At 41.7% G+C, this 14,360-nt stretch overlaps 1 protein-coding gene across 2 annotated transcripts; it reads left to right on the top strand.

Moving 5' to 3' along the window:
- Positions 1 to 350: 350 nt before the first annotated feature.
- On the top strand, positions 351 to 14,118 carry ZFYVE21 (zinc finger FYVE-type containing 21). Of its 2 annotated transcripts, XM_068192301.1 has the most exons (8): positions 351 to 518; positions 6,016 to 6,066; positions 7,352 to 7,520; positions 9,505 to 9,580; positions 9,953 to 10,044; positions 10,849 to 10,902; positions 12,362 to 12,504; positions 13,364 to 14,118. In XM_068192301.1, the coding sequence occupies exons 1-8, from the start codon at positions 396 to 398 to the stop codon at positions 13,397 to 13,399; spliced, it is 744 nt and encodes a 247-aa protein (XP_068048402.1). In that variant the 5' UTR covers positions 351 to 395; the 3' UTR covers positions 13,400 to 14,118. The 2 variants fall into 2 exon arrangements, with proteins under 2 accessions (XP_068048402.1, XP_068048403.1); XM_068192302.1 differs by lacking the exon at positions 10,849 to 10,902 and having other exon boundaries at positions 354 to 518.
- The last annotated feature ends 242 nt before the right edge of the window (positions 14,119 to 14,360 follow it).

Genomic DNA, 14,360 nt, shown 5'->3' with positions numbered 1-14,360 from the left:
CGGGACAGCCAATGGCAGGGCGCCGCTCGTTCCCCTCCCGCTCCGCGCCGGGAGCGGCGGGGCCGGGCGCGGTCAGAGCCTCGGGCGGGCGCTGCGGCAGCGGCCGCGGGCTCTCAGCGGAGCCGCCCCCCGTGGCCGCGAGGGCCCGCGGCTCGGTGTGCCGCTTCCTGGAACTCGGGGACGAGGCCGTGGCGCCCGCGCCCTTCGCTTCCGGGTTGCGGGGCACGAAGGAGGCGGGACTAGCACGCCAAGGGCCACGGCACTGGCTGGCAAGCCCTGGGCGTGTGGGCGGGGCCGGGGAGGCGCTGGTTCCCATTGGTTGGGTGCCGTGCCCGTCGCGCAGCGCCGCGCGGCCATTGGGCGGGGCGGCGGCCGTCCCGCGGCGGCGGGGGAAGATGTCGGGCGGCGACGCGAAGAAGCTGGTGCGCTCCCCGAGCGGGCTGCGCATGGTGCCCGAGCACCGCGCCGCCCGCAGCCCCTTCGGCCTCGACGAGCCGCCCTGGGTGCCCGACAAGGAGGTACCGCCGGGGGCAGGGGCGCCGCGCTTCCCTTTCCCCCCTTCCCTTCGCTTTTTCATTTCCCTTAGATTAATGGGTTAAAGGACGCGAGGATAGGGCTGTCACTCGTTCTTCAGGAATGTGCGGCCCCGTCGCGAAAATTCGCGAGCGATTGGTGATTAGAAGTGTAGCGAACTGTGCAGTAGTGCTTTAAATGCTTATAAAGGTGGTTCTGGAGGCCGTGTAAGTTTAAAACTAATTGCATAAATTACTGAAGCGATAAGGCTGAGTTAGAACAACCCTTCTGGCTCCTGGTGTGAGTGTTTGTAGTGTTAAACAGTCGTTGAACAACTCAGTCTGTTTTAGTCAACTTTGCTTTTAAATACTTACTAAGTAAACAATGTGATGGTGATAATTTTAATTTCACGTAATGAGAGTTAATTGTTGCCAGCCGCTGCACCCAGATGCACATTGAACATAGAATCCATTGTTTGTTTATTTATTGCCAGCGTTTTCTGGTGTGGACACACGCCAGTGCATTTAGATGTGACCGGAATGAAGATTTATTTTAGATGAGCCAGTGTGGATTTAAGCCGGGACTCATCCATGAGAGTCTTCTTTTGGCAGATAGGGACGTGCTTGGTCTGTTCTGCTCGGGAACACGGAGTTCTCCTTTGGTTGGGAATGAAGACGAAAACTTTTCCCTCTACCTGGTATCTCTTGAGGCAGAAAGTTCTGTGTAAAATAATAATAGTAATAATAATAATAATAACAATAATGCTGGAGGCTCGCTCTGCCAGCACAGTCTGTGCAGCTCAGGCCAGTCTCTGCTGCGGTGAAGGGTGGGAGCCGTAAGTCGCTTGCTGGTTTGCCCAAAGCAGCCCTTTTTTTGGGAAGTGAGGCTTCAGCTCGTTCTGAACGAGCAATCTGCTGCAGGATCTTGTGGGAGTTTTCTCAGGTTGGTCTCTTCCATGCATATTAAAACCTCCGGGCCATCAGCAGCAGCTTTTGCTGCCGTACCGAAGCTGGGCAGGGCAAATGTTCAGTGTGCTCTGGGCTCTGGTGTGTGCTGCTCCGAGCCCTTCTTGTGCAAAGGTTTTCCCTTCGTGCTGCATCCCGTGCACTCACCTGGAAACCCGATTCCTGACACCGTCCTCATCAGGGGCTCTCGTTTGTGGAACACTTCAATTGAAACGACTTTGGTCCCTGACCTTCGGAGTGCAGTTCAGCCTGGCGGCAGTCCGCGGTTATAGCAGACCCGTTTCGTTAAGGAAAACGAAGTACCTCTAACGCAGTTTTAATATGTACAACCATCTTAATTCAACGGAAGATTGTTTGGGGATTGTGGTAGAATCTATTTAAACTAGTTAGATATATATAGAGAGAGAATTAAGTCTGTATATTTTAGATACATCACTCTGATGTGTGTTGTTGGTTTGAATTTTATATTACAGTTCTATTGTAGGTATTTGTTCTCCTTAAAATTCAGCTTTTCCCCTGTAGTCTGCTGACTATAGGCTGAGGGATTTGGATTGTGAGTGAATGTGCTCAGGGATATTTGCTGTTGAGAGGAAGTGTGATAGAGGTAAATATTTTAAATGCATTTGTTAATGCAAGGTTAAGACTATGAATTGTTATTTTGTGGTTATTTATTTTACTAGGTTTCTGGAAGTATGTTAGAGTTCTTACATCCCTTTGGTTAACAATTGCCAAAAATGTTACAAGCTTTTCCCTTAAATAAAGCAGGCATGTGATACACCGGGAATCTTATAAAATCTATGTTTTTGTTAAGGACAATTAAATTCAAAGAGACGGAGTTACCTAGGCAGTGGAGTAGTTGAGGATGCTTGCTCTTGTTACCATGTCAGACATAATTAAAAATGAAGTGTCTGTGTCCAAGACAAGACCTTGAGTGGTATTAGCAAATTCTGATCTGGCTTTTCAAATCCACTGGCTTTTGCTCTGCAGCTGGTAGCACTCACAAATCCAGTAGATTTATTTTTCTTCTGCAAGAAGAGTCAACTGGCTTATTTTTTTAAATTAAGGCCACCTAAGAATTATGGCAGTTGGTAATTTTGTGCAGCTTATACAACATTGAAATGTAATTAAGTTTAAATTTTTTTAATCACAAGCTTATACAGTCTTAAAATATCAGTAACTATGAGGAATTTGAAATGCAAGGCTGAAGCAGGACTACTGAAAACTTTACTTTTTAAAGTAATCTTATTTGTAATACAGGTAATGAGTTGAGGGGGGATTTATGAAACTCTGTGCTGAGCATCATTAAACTCAGGACAGAGCTTAAAGTGTTGGTCTCTGCATGTGCCTTGTCTGACTCAGAATTTCTTTGTTAATCACCAGCAGAGCTTAATTGATGATATTTCTGTTAAGAAAAGCTTGGACTAGAAATTGAGCAAAATTTGTCATTTTGCAGAGGTGGCCAAACCTTGTGATACCCAGCTGTGTACCAGATGTTTCCGTGGCTGAGGAACACGGTGTGCTGCAGAGGAGCTGACTGATGTGGTGGAAGGGTTCCCTGGGCTCCTCCCTGGCTGCAGGAGGGAACTGAGCTCTCCTGGCTCCTCTCTTGGCTCAGGCTCTGGGAGGGGCACTGGTTGCGTGGCAGAGCTGCCCTTGGACTCCTGGCAAAATCCAGGCTCAGGCAGTGTCAGAGAGCGCCTGAGCTCGCTCTGCCCTGTGATTGCATCCTGCCCTTTCCCCCTCTGGCCTCAGCTGCTTTGGCCAGGTGTGTTCAGGCGGGATTTCCTGAACTTCCTTGATTGCAAAGGTTCACCGTGTTCAGGAGCTCAGCTCCCATGCATCACTTCTTGAATCACTCTGTTATTATTTATGCAAATAAAGCACGTGAAGTGTAACTACAGATTCCTGTCCGTCGATGGGATTCTCACCTCTGGCTGGATCTGTGGGATTATGGAAATAAGTTAATCACACTTGAACAAACCCACAAGAAGTTTGCAGTGAACCAGCTCTTTTTATTTTCAAATTAATGCCCAGATCCAACAGCTGTTGGATGTTCTTCTATTTTCCTCTTTTTAGATGAAATAATCTGATATTGGTATTGGTGGTTGACTGCACATGAAATGAATTTACTTCTGACATGAATTCATATTTAATTTCTTGCTTCACATCTTTTTGTTTGAAGACATGAGAAGTCACTTGGACATTGTGCTTCCTTCTCTGTTAATGTGATAAAACTCCTCCAAGCAATAAAACTTAATTCAGTGCTAGTCGCTCTCTAATTATTTCAGTGTATGGAAGAATAGGAAGGATTCATCTTTCAACATGTTCTCATTAAATATCTTGTCCCAGGCAAAGCAGAAGTTGACATTATGCAAATGGTTCACTCTATTCTGGTTACTTAAAGAAGAAATACCTCAAAGGAACAGTATCTTGAGCTTGCTTGTGTCAGAACATTTTCCTAGGAAAATCCCATTTTGCAATGCCAGCTACCATGTGCTGCTTGACTTGTGATTTATTTAGGACTGCTGTTTGTATCAGGCAGGGCTATCATCATGGGTCTGGAATTCAGAAATATTTTTCTGTAGTTTGTGTTAAATAAGAGGATGGATAATTTTGTTCCTTCCTAAAAACGACTCTTATGTTTAGCATAGCATTTTGTATGAAATCTATGTAGAACAGTAATTAGAAGACTTTGGGTTTGATTTTTTTTTTCACCTCTAGCTTGTGACTTGTGCTTTTTGCATTTTGGCAAAAACCACATAAACAAAAAAACCCAAACCTCAACCCCCCTAAAAATCCAGTCCAGGCGAACTAAAAAAAACACCACCACCACCAAAACCCTACCAAAAAACTCCTAAATATTTTCAGTAAGAAAATTAATTACAACTCAGGTAAGTTTGAGGCATACCAAAATTATTGCCAGGTCCAGCTCCCAGGCAGGTTATTTAACCTCGTGTCAAAAATTAATACAAGGTAGAGCAGAATATGATATCAGCTGTAGAATTCTTGTTACAGAGGTGAAACCTGATGTATGCTGAAATTGCTTCACGCTGAAGTTGCTTACCAGTGAGTGTTGAAATAACCTTTTCTGCAGCCATTGTGAAAAGATGTGTTTGGATGCCTCGGTTCAGTGTTAGTTAAAACAATTCAGGAACACTTTTAGTGCTCTTCTGTGTGGGATTTAGAAACAGCTTGTTGTAACAAATTCTCCAAGTAGGTGTTTACGTTCCACTACAGTGACTGCCATTGCTGTCTAATGTGTTAAACGTCTGTTTAGACAGCAGAGCCTTTCGTATAAACTATTGCCAATTATTAACAAGCTTACACTTCAAAAGGACATGAAAAATATCTGGAGAATTTTTAATTTAGCTGCTGTAATATTTTCTTGGCTGCAGTTGTTGAACTTGTGACAGTGATTGAGCATCTGCTGGGGCAGAAGTCCCTGTTCAAGATGTTGTAGCCTGAAGGGATTTATAGAAGAAAAAGGGTTAAGTATTGAAATATGTTAATTAAAGGCAAAGGATGATTACTGTGTGCTTAGCAAATAGCACCTGCTCAGCTTAGGGCATAAGGTTAAGAGGACATTCTGCTGTAGTCTGAGATAGTCTGGTTTGAGGAATTTGGGTTTCTAGAATTATAAAACCTAGTACAGGATCTAACCATGTTCTCCTGAGTAAGATGTCAGGCATAATTTTGCATTAATATTTGCAAGTATATATAGTAAGGATTGCATTATATGCCTCAGACAGTGGGGTTTGATATGGTAGATAAAAATATGTAAAGTTTTGTTGGAAATCCAGTGACCTAAGGGTTGGGTATCAACCCTTTCTTAGATGACTTTCTGTACAGAAAATTTTGATTGTCCAACAGTCACTGATCACTTCTGGTTGTTAACACATATCACCAGGGCGACAAACACAGTCAAAACTGTCACCCCTTAAACTCTACTTAGTTGGAAGGGAGAAACTCCTTCAATTTTTTCTGTCATTTTTTTGAAAGGAGTGTGGGTGTAAGTTTGTTTTAGGAAAGAGATATTTCAGGAAGTGACTTTTTGTAGCTGGAATAAGCATTCGGTCTTGGTGGCTTGGAAGAAAACCAAATATCTCTTAGCATGTTTCGAAAATGTGTGAGTCTTAAGAGCATTAAATTGTATAAACAATGTTTTGGCGAGTCAGCAGAGCATCATAGTAAAGTGAGGACAACTTACAGAAAACCAGTTGACTCTGGAATATGGGACTGTCTGGATAGCCAGACATGATCAAAAATGGTAAGTAGTTCTGAGATGTAGTTTTGCCTGCTGGCAAGATGCACCATTCATTAGGGGGGAAGTTTGGCAGCTTTTTTTTGTCTTGCAAATGGAGATGATGTTATTTTGCTACATCAATATTGAATGAAAGCCATCCATGGTGAAAAGGGATGGAAATTTGTTGGAGGTGTTTCTTTATGAGGCATAATATAAAGTTCATTCTTCGTATATGGTGGTAGAATTAAAGGTTTAAAAAATTGTAGACTAATCTTAGTTTGTACTGTTTTCTAGTGCCCAAGATGTATGCAGTGTGATACAAAATTTGACTTCATAACTAGAAAGGTAAGATAAATTAATGAAATATGAAACAGTAAGTGTTGCAAAATACTAAAACTGACATATTTTGAACAGTAAACCAGGATTTGTCTTTGGAAGAGAGAAATTCCAATTAAAGTAGAAGGTGTAAACTACAAAATTAGGCTCACTGGATGAAGAGAAAACACTAATATTAAATTCTGTTTATTAATGGTAAGAGGTCACTGTGGAATGCAGACTGGTGTGCAGAATATGACGTGCAGAATTCTGCAAAGTACCCTCCCAAGAAAGGCCAGCAGTGATTTTTAGGAGGGAACATCATTCCTTTGTATAATTACATTGACACTTTGTTAGCACAGGCTTACAAAAGTGAAGAAAAATGTGAAAGTGTGACTTGTAGTGCAGTGATGTAGTTCATGTTTTTTAATTTAAGTGTTTGGAGGGAGAGGGAAGGAGAAATTTTAAACCAGACACACTCATATTATACCAGATGAGAAGCTGCTGTGTTTCCCTTCTGTTAGCTGTGGGAAGCAATTGGAGGTAGCCTTGGGAAATAGGCACTCCAGAGAATTTTGCAGAACATTTGGAAGGAAAGCCTAACACTGACCAGAAGTGCAGTGTTTTCAGTTCCTTGTATCAAACTTTCAGGCTTGCTTTGAGCCACAGATGAGTTCCTGCTTGCCTGGGAATACTTGTTCTGTCATGAGAGCTTGCATCAGGAAGATCTGCTGCCACTGTCACACCCCAGCAGTGATCTGGAGCACAGGCCACTGGTTGCAGATTTAGAGGCTGTGAAACTGCAATACTCATTCTGGTTTCACAACTTCACTGGATTTGTGCTGTGCTGCCTGATACTTCTGATAAAAGGAGTAGCTTTAGGTTCTAAGTGTGAATATTCTTATATTTTTCCTTTGGGAGAAGTTTGAGAATGAGTTTTAAAAGAGAAGAATAATATTTTCATTTGAAGAAGAATAGAAACTTCAGTTGAAGTTTTCCAAGATCTTTTGTCAGAAGTGGGAAGGGACCTGAAACCACTCCTCTCATGGGTTTTTATTCTGGACACCAGGGAAGCCCTTTCCTGTCTTTTCTGCTCCAGAAGCATCTTTACAGAGTGCCAGCAAAGGCTTAAGAGTGCTGCTGTTCATATTATACTCTGTCTTTTGTGTCCAACCTTGAGAGATTCCTGTCTGCCACTGTCGCAGTTAATTTCTTCTACCTGTCCCTCAACATGCACATTTCACACCTGAGAAACTTGTAGTAACCTATCAGTTTCCTTTGTAAATAAGTAAAGGCAATGTTCTCTCGTGCTTAGCATCACTGCCGAAGGTGTGGGAAGTGTTTCTGTGACAAGTGCTGCAGTAAAAAAGTGCCTCTGCCTCGCATGTGCTTCGTGGACCCCGTGCGCCAGTGTGCGGAGTGCGCCCTGGTCTCGCAGAAGGAGACCGAGTTCTACGACAAACAGCTCAAAGTGCTCATGAATGGTAAGCACCCAGTGCTCCTGTGTCACCAGAGGACACAAGGAAAAACGATGCATCACAGCTTTGGTCACGGTGAAGAGACTAATTGATTTTTTCTGACTCCAGTCATTTATAGTTCTCAAAAGGTGCCAGTGGATTGGAGGGTGAACGTGCCACCTCTCCAATGACACTGGACAAACTACCAGTCTATCAAATTTCTCCGCCTCTATGAAAGAATGCAAAACAATAGGTTGCTTACAGAAAGTTGCATGAGAAAGTTCTCTACAAGAATGTAAACTCAGAAGGCTTTAGAAAATCCTAAGAAATCACGGCGACACTCCTGTTTGCTTTTATTCAAATTGCAGTGAGCAGCAAGAGCAGTGCTTCTTCTCCAGCCCAGCTGTGGTTTTGGCTCCTCTTTGTCATGCCTCTTGTTTTCCAGTTAATGATTTTGTGTTGCTGGTTTATTTAGAGAGAGGTTCACACTTTGTAGTCAGTGTTTACACCTCTCAGTTTGTACTTCTTGGTCTTCAGGAAGAGGGATTTAATTAATGACAAATTTTTAATACCTGTGAAAACAGATGAGTGTGCAGTTGGCATTTTCCTTGAAATAATGCATCTTTTAGCCATATTCCTGTTACATTAAACAAGGATGAAAAGTACTTTAGAGAATATTTTAATATTTTCAAACAAGATACAGTGCTTGTTTCAAGCTTTATCTGAGAGCTTTGATCTTGTCCATGGCCTACAGCTGTGGTTGATCATCATGAGTACTCAACTTTCCATAGGTTTAAACCTTCACGCAATACAGTAATTCATGTTCCAATTACATTAAGAAAGCTGAAACTTCAGTTTTTAAAATAGTCTGTGATCCTTCAGTGCCTTTTTGATGATCTCTCAGCATGATGCCAATGTGCATAATGGGTAAGTTAAGCCCCACATGTGATGACCATGGATGTTCCTGGAGAGATCCTGGGTTCAGAAGGGAGTGTGATCATCCTGGAGCACATAAATCATTCTTCACACTGCTTTGCCATGAGGGCGTAGACGAGTTTTTAAATCACATCTTTTAAACTGAAGACTTTTTTTTTTAAAGCTTGTCCTGTTTGCTTTCATGTTCTGAAGTTGTTCCTGACTTGCTGTAGAGCCACAGATCATAGTCAGAGAGGTGGTGATGGTGGCTGTAATGTCCTTCTCCAGCCTTGGTGCTGCTGTCTCTCTTCAGCAGCATGGGATCTGTGCTGGGGGTCAGTGAGCCTGGGTGAAGTGGGAAGTAACAAGGTGAAACACCAGGGCTGCATGGCTCAGGTTATGGAGATGGATTGCAGACCATTTGGCAGAGCTGGATGTTACTCTCTTCATTTCCCAGGCCAGCAGTGTTGGGATTAGGTAATACAGGGAGCATGAGGCATGGAGGAAGCAAAGGGGTTGGGCGTGTAGGGCTGCTTGGAGTTCTGAGTCACTTCTCTAGTGTAGCAACAGTGACTTTCCCCTTGCCAAAGCACTTTTGAAGGGGAAGAATCAACATGAAGGCTGAAGTTCATTGACCTCACAATAAGACTGAGCCAGCCTTCAGTAATGAAAAAGAGATGTCTTTACAGTTTCTTAAGCATAGAACTGAAGGTCACATCCTGCTATTAAACGGTTTTTTTTAATATAGAAACAATAATTTGTATTACAGTGATCACAGAGGGTCTTTAACTGCCTGTCCTTGTCACCTCCAAATCTCTTCTCATTTTTAAAAGACTCCTCTTGGATATCATCTGCAATTCTACACATGGGAGAAATTGCATAGCATGTGTGAAAGGTCCTGTAAGTCAGAACATGATAATTAAAGATCAGCTTTTTATACTTGAGTGTTTTGCTGATGTTAATCAGTTTAATATTTCAGTTATTCTCTTATTTCACTCAATTCAGTATATTAGTAAGTAAAAGTTAGCTGCTCTTTCTGATATTTGAATGTTGCTTCTTGAATTCTGTATGGAAATACTAAAACATTTCTTTCCAGGTGCTACATTCTTTGTAACTCTGGGAACATCTGATAAATCTGAGCTCATGGTTTGTCGACTTTCCAACAACCAGAGGTGAGAAAGATTTATAGAAACTGCACTTGTAAACTATTGCATTGTTGTACTTACAGCTCTATTCTTACATAATAGCCTAAAAAAAATATGAGAGTAACATGCCCTGAGGATGTTGGACAGAGTAATCGGTCTGAAAGGGTAGATCCAACAATAGTGGAATGTTTGTTTGAATTTACTAACAGAGTGGATCAGAATGTCTTGGAAGGGTGACATTTCAATGAAAAGTAGTATTTTCTGCTTGATTTCTATCCCTCCTCACTCCAAGGAACACATAGTGTCACTGAGAGATTTGTTTTATTTTTTTCCTTTGATTTGGACTTGATATTGTAGGGGAAAAAAAGTGAAAAAAACCCTTTTTCTTCTATTATGTAGATACCTGATTTTGGATGGAGACAGCCATTATGAAATTGAAATTATACAGATTTCAACTGTTCAGATACTTACAGAGGGATTTACTCCTGGAGGTAAATTTTTCTTTTAATATAAATGAACTATTAAGAAAAAAAAAAAGAAATGAAGCTGCAGTTATTGAGCTAGACAGTGCATTCAGTGTGTAACTGTGTTGGTTACAACTGCTGTCAGAACAGAGCAGAGTCTGTGAGACCCTGTTCCATGTGGCTGCTGGGATTTGGGGGAACACCTAAAGATTGAGAAGTTCCCCTACAGCCTTAATGTGGAAGAGCCTCTTGATAAACCTGAGTAAGGGTGGTTGTACCTGTTCTCTTGGGTACAAATATTTACTGATTTAAGAGCTCATAGGAGGGAACTGTTAGTCTTTGGTAGCTTCCATTTCAGAATCCAGCTGGGATTTGCCTTGACTGGTACAAACATTGTTAACAGAATGAAATGGGGGAGGGGGAGCAAACAGTTGAACTGTCCTTTCTTAATTTCATTCAAGATAAAGGGGTGGCCAAATGAAACTGGTCATATCTAAACTGGAGTGCAGCAACTTACTGCCCCATCTCTTACCAGATTTTAGAGTATTTCAGGATGAACCTGAATATGAATTGACTGAAATGAGAACAAACAAGGTCAGGAATTTCAATAATTGTTCTTTATCAGCACTTCTGTCACTGCTGGATTTTTCTAATTGCACAGCACATCTGTGCATTATTCAGTCAGTACAGCATGTTAACTTGAGTAAACTTACCTTGGTATTTAAATCAACCAGGTGTATTGCTGAGTCACTTAATGCTCCTGTAATTCCTTGTTCACTGCTCTTCTGACTGCTTTATCTCTCTTCTGCCTGCCTTCCTTCTTGATGGTAGAAAAAGATATTCACACTTACACCAGCCTTCTGGAGAGCCAGCCTGTTACTGAAGGTATCTGCAGTGCCTTTCAGCATGACTCACCCAAGCATGTCATGACCCCCTCACCTCTTCTCTGCAGTGCTGATTATTTGCTTGATCCATAATTGCTGTTCAACTTGAGTTATGTCCAAGTCTGACATGTATCTGTTCCTTCCCATATGTCTGTTTAATAAAGCAAGAGTGAATGTTTTGTAACACTCTGGAGGGAGAACTAAGGTACTCAAGGCCTTCTTTAGACCAAAGTGCTGTTGTCCATGCTGGGAGAGGGGAAGATGAGAAATGGTATCTGCAGTAGTACACAATGTTACAGATCACCTGCTTCAGCAAGTTGCTGAATTGGGCATACTAGAAATGAATATATTCCCTGTGTGCTGTCTGGAAAGGCTTTGCACTGAAACTGTTAATTAATGGTTTGCTTTTACACAACTTGAAAAGAAAAGCCTCTTTGTTATGCAAGGTGTGTTCTGTCTTAGTAATGCCAGACATGGGCAAGCTGGTCAAGGCTGTGGGTGTGTGATTTCCACTGGTGTATCCTTCAGTAGACCCTTAATCCATTATTCTGATCAGTAGGTGCAGAGAAACAATTGATGGAGCCTAGAAGAGTAGAAAACAGCTCTTTTATAAACCCTGCTGTGGGCTTCTGATTGAGTTAGGTGCACTAACAGCACTAACTAGATTGAGTTTGGCTTAGATTGTGATTTGTTTTGGCTCCTCAGATATTGCAGCAACAGCCTCCAGGAGCCCTCTCAGGCAGACACTTCTAAAAAGAGCTTTGTAAGAAGTCTCCTGTGTATGCTAGTGCTGTTCCTAGGGCTTAGTTTATGCTCCACTGCTGCAGGAAGTAATGACAGTAATGTGTCATTCTAAAAGTTCTTGTTAAATGTCTCTATTTTTGCTTTGGTTTATCTTCATCTCTGCAGCCTCAGTAAGAGAGATACAAACATCTTGCTCATTGTGCTCTTGGCAGAGCAGAGTCTTTGGCAGCAATTTCCTTCGGGAAGTAAATGATGTTGCCAGCTGTTCTCTAGCCGTATGTAGGCATCATTCCCAATCTTTGCCAGGTGTGGAGGGACTGCTGCCTGCTGTGCCAGACTGTATCCAGCAGGACCCTGCTTTGCCATCTGCGTGCTTGGACCCTAAGCCTACAGACTGCAGGCTACCATATGAAACTGTGGTATCAATGTCTTACCATGGTGATAATAAATGACAAGGGTGTTCCAGGTGCATGGCTTTACCTGAAGGCTGATGCAGGTTCTGCCTTGGTGCTTGGCAGAGAAAATGAAACATTATGAGGCTGCAGGTTCCGCTTCTGGCACTACGAGCTGTGGTCACGAGCTCCTCAGATCCAGCAGCTGCTTGTGCTCTGAACTGAGCAATGAGCACTTTTCTCCAAACATACTCATGCTGGAAAATTCTGTGTTACTTAGTTGGTGAAACCTGCTGCTGTTGCAGATGTTATTTCTCTTTTCAGGAGGCAACACTCGTGCCATAGGAATGATCCTGCAGTACAAGGTACCAGGGTCAGAGCAGGTGGCACAGATGAAGTTTACTGCTGGTGAAGACTTCAGCTGTAACAAGAAGCTGTCAGCAGCCTGGCTTGCAGCTATGCATAAGGTAGGCAAAGGAGCCAAAACTTAGAAAAGGCTGAAGAAAATCTTTACAGTAGGGTGTTTAGCAGCACCAGAGAGAGCATTCAGCCTTAGGAGTACTTACTTCTATTATTTTTTTATCAAGGACTTCAGGGCCTTGTTGCTTAGAAAACAGAAGCTATGGCTGGGTGTAATGAACAGGACTTTAGCTTTCTGCTCAGAGACCTGAAGAATTTATGCACTCTGAAGGGTTTCCCAAGATCTTATGTATGTTATTAGATGAAAAGAACTACGAATTTGGCTTTAAACTTCCTTGGATTTTGTTACTGGCTGAAGAATGAGCACTATGAAATACTCATTTGACCCTAAGTTCAGCTAATGGTTTTTTCTACTTCATGATGGTTGAAAGAAGTTGTTTATTTTTGGAAATGGAAGACTTTGATTTTTTGGTGCTAGGCCCTGCATGGGTAATGAAACTGAAGGTTCATATTTCCTAAATCAAAGTTATGGTGGGAAAAAACCAAAGCCACACTCAAATCAGTCACCCAATCAATTGCTGATCAGGTGATTGCTGTCATTTATAGTGTGTATGGGCAGGTTTGTGGCTCTTTGCTGCTTTATTGCCATTTTAGAACTCCCCAGGTCCCCCTACCCCAGCTTTTACTCAGCTCAGCACAGTGTGCTCAAACTTCATATCACCATGCAAGTGCATTCAGCACTTCCTGAATGCTAGTACATGCCTCAGATGGAAGAAAATAGAGAAGAATTAGGAAATTAGAAAAATAAGAAGAATTTAAAGCCCTGGATTTAAAGGAGGTTTTGGGAGGGGTAGGAAGCAGATAAGTGAACCTTCAGTTAACACTGACATTTTCCCTTTCTGTTAGGCAACAAAACTTCTCTATGAGTCTCGGGACCAGTGAGAACTGCAGATGTGGCCTCCTGAGGGCACACACAGACACCAGCCTCCACAAACCTGCCTCTCATTTTGTGCTGATTTGACAGCTGGAAATATTTGCTGTTCTTGACTCTCTCTCATTCCAGTGTGGTTCATTATGTAAGAACTAGCAAATGCAATGTGAGTTTTTTTTTGAACCATGAGTATTCACGGTAGTGTGCAATATGTATACAGTTAATGCTTTAAACAGCCTCACCTTTTAAGACTTTGTATATTTTGTTAAGCCTTTACTGGCACTTAATATGAAAGTGACCTGCACTACAGCTAATGTACAGCACAACTTTTATAGTAACCATTATATATACTGTTTGCTACAGGAAGCAAACAAATGTGTATATCTCTTCTGCAGAGAATAGCTTTTGGGTATAGATCTCAGGTTTTTCCCTCTATCCAAATGTTTAAAATCAATGTACAAAAAATCTGCCTTAGATATGATTTTATAGAAATCACACGAATTTTTTTAAACATTTAATTTTAAACATCTAAATATTTCACCAAATACCACCAAATTTGACTTACATGAACTTGACCATGAAACTTCACTTCTGTAATAAGCTTCCAGAATAATTTTTAGTTTTGTATTTTCTTTTTTGGTAACTAGCTTTTGTTAATCTGTTATGCTACCTGAAATTGTATACAATTTAATGTACAAATATGAATAAATTAATTCACTTATTTAAAAAATAGGTGCTATTTAATTTTGTAATATACAACTTCTATAGTAATGGCCAGCATGGTCTCTGAACTCTGAAAATTTTCACTTTTTCTAAAGTAAACACTAATTTTAGTTCTGAGTTGATTTGTCCCAGTTGGAATACTGGGATACTAGTGTGTAAGCACATCTTCAGTGAAGATGATAAAACAAGGAGGAAAGGTGGATTGACAGCTGTAACCCTGGCACGCTACAACTGGTGTTTCCATGCAGA

The sequence above is a fragment of the Anomalospiza imberbis genome, chromosome 6 (assembly GCF_031753505.1).
Source record: "Anomalospiza imberbis isolate Cuckoo-Finch-1a 21T00152 chromosome 6, ASM3175350v1, whole genome shotgun sequence".
Lineage (NCBI taxonomy): Eukaryota > Metazoa > Chordata > Aves > Passeriformes > Viduidae > Anomalospiza > Anomalospiza imberbis.
The sequence above is the reverse complement of the archived record's forward strand: the minus strand, read 5'-3'. Positions and strand labels throughout refer to the sequence as shown.

What these genes read in the sequence shown, in the direction of transcription:
- ZFYVE21 (XM_068192301.1), top strand. Translation starts at nt 396, where the DNA reads ATGTCGGGCGGCGACGCGAAGAAGCTGGTGCGCTCCCCGAGCGGGCTG. An exon ending in TTGACTTCATAACTAGAAAG is followed by an intron (nt 6,067 to 7,351) that starts GTAAGATAAATT and finishes TCTCGTGCTTAG; the next exon opens with CATCACTGCCGAAGGTGTGG. An exon ending in GCTCAAAGTGCTCATGAATG is followed by an intron (nt 7,521 to 9,504) that starts GTAAGCACCCAG and finishes ATTTCTTTCCAG; the next exon opens with GTGCTACATTCTTTGTAACT.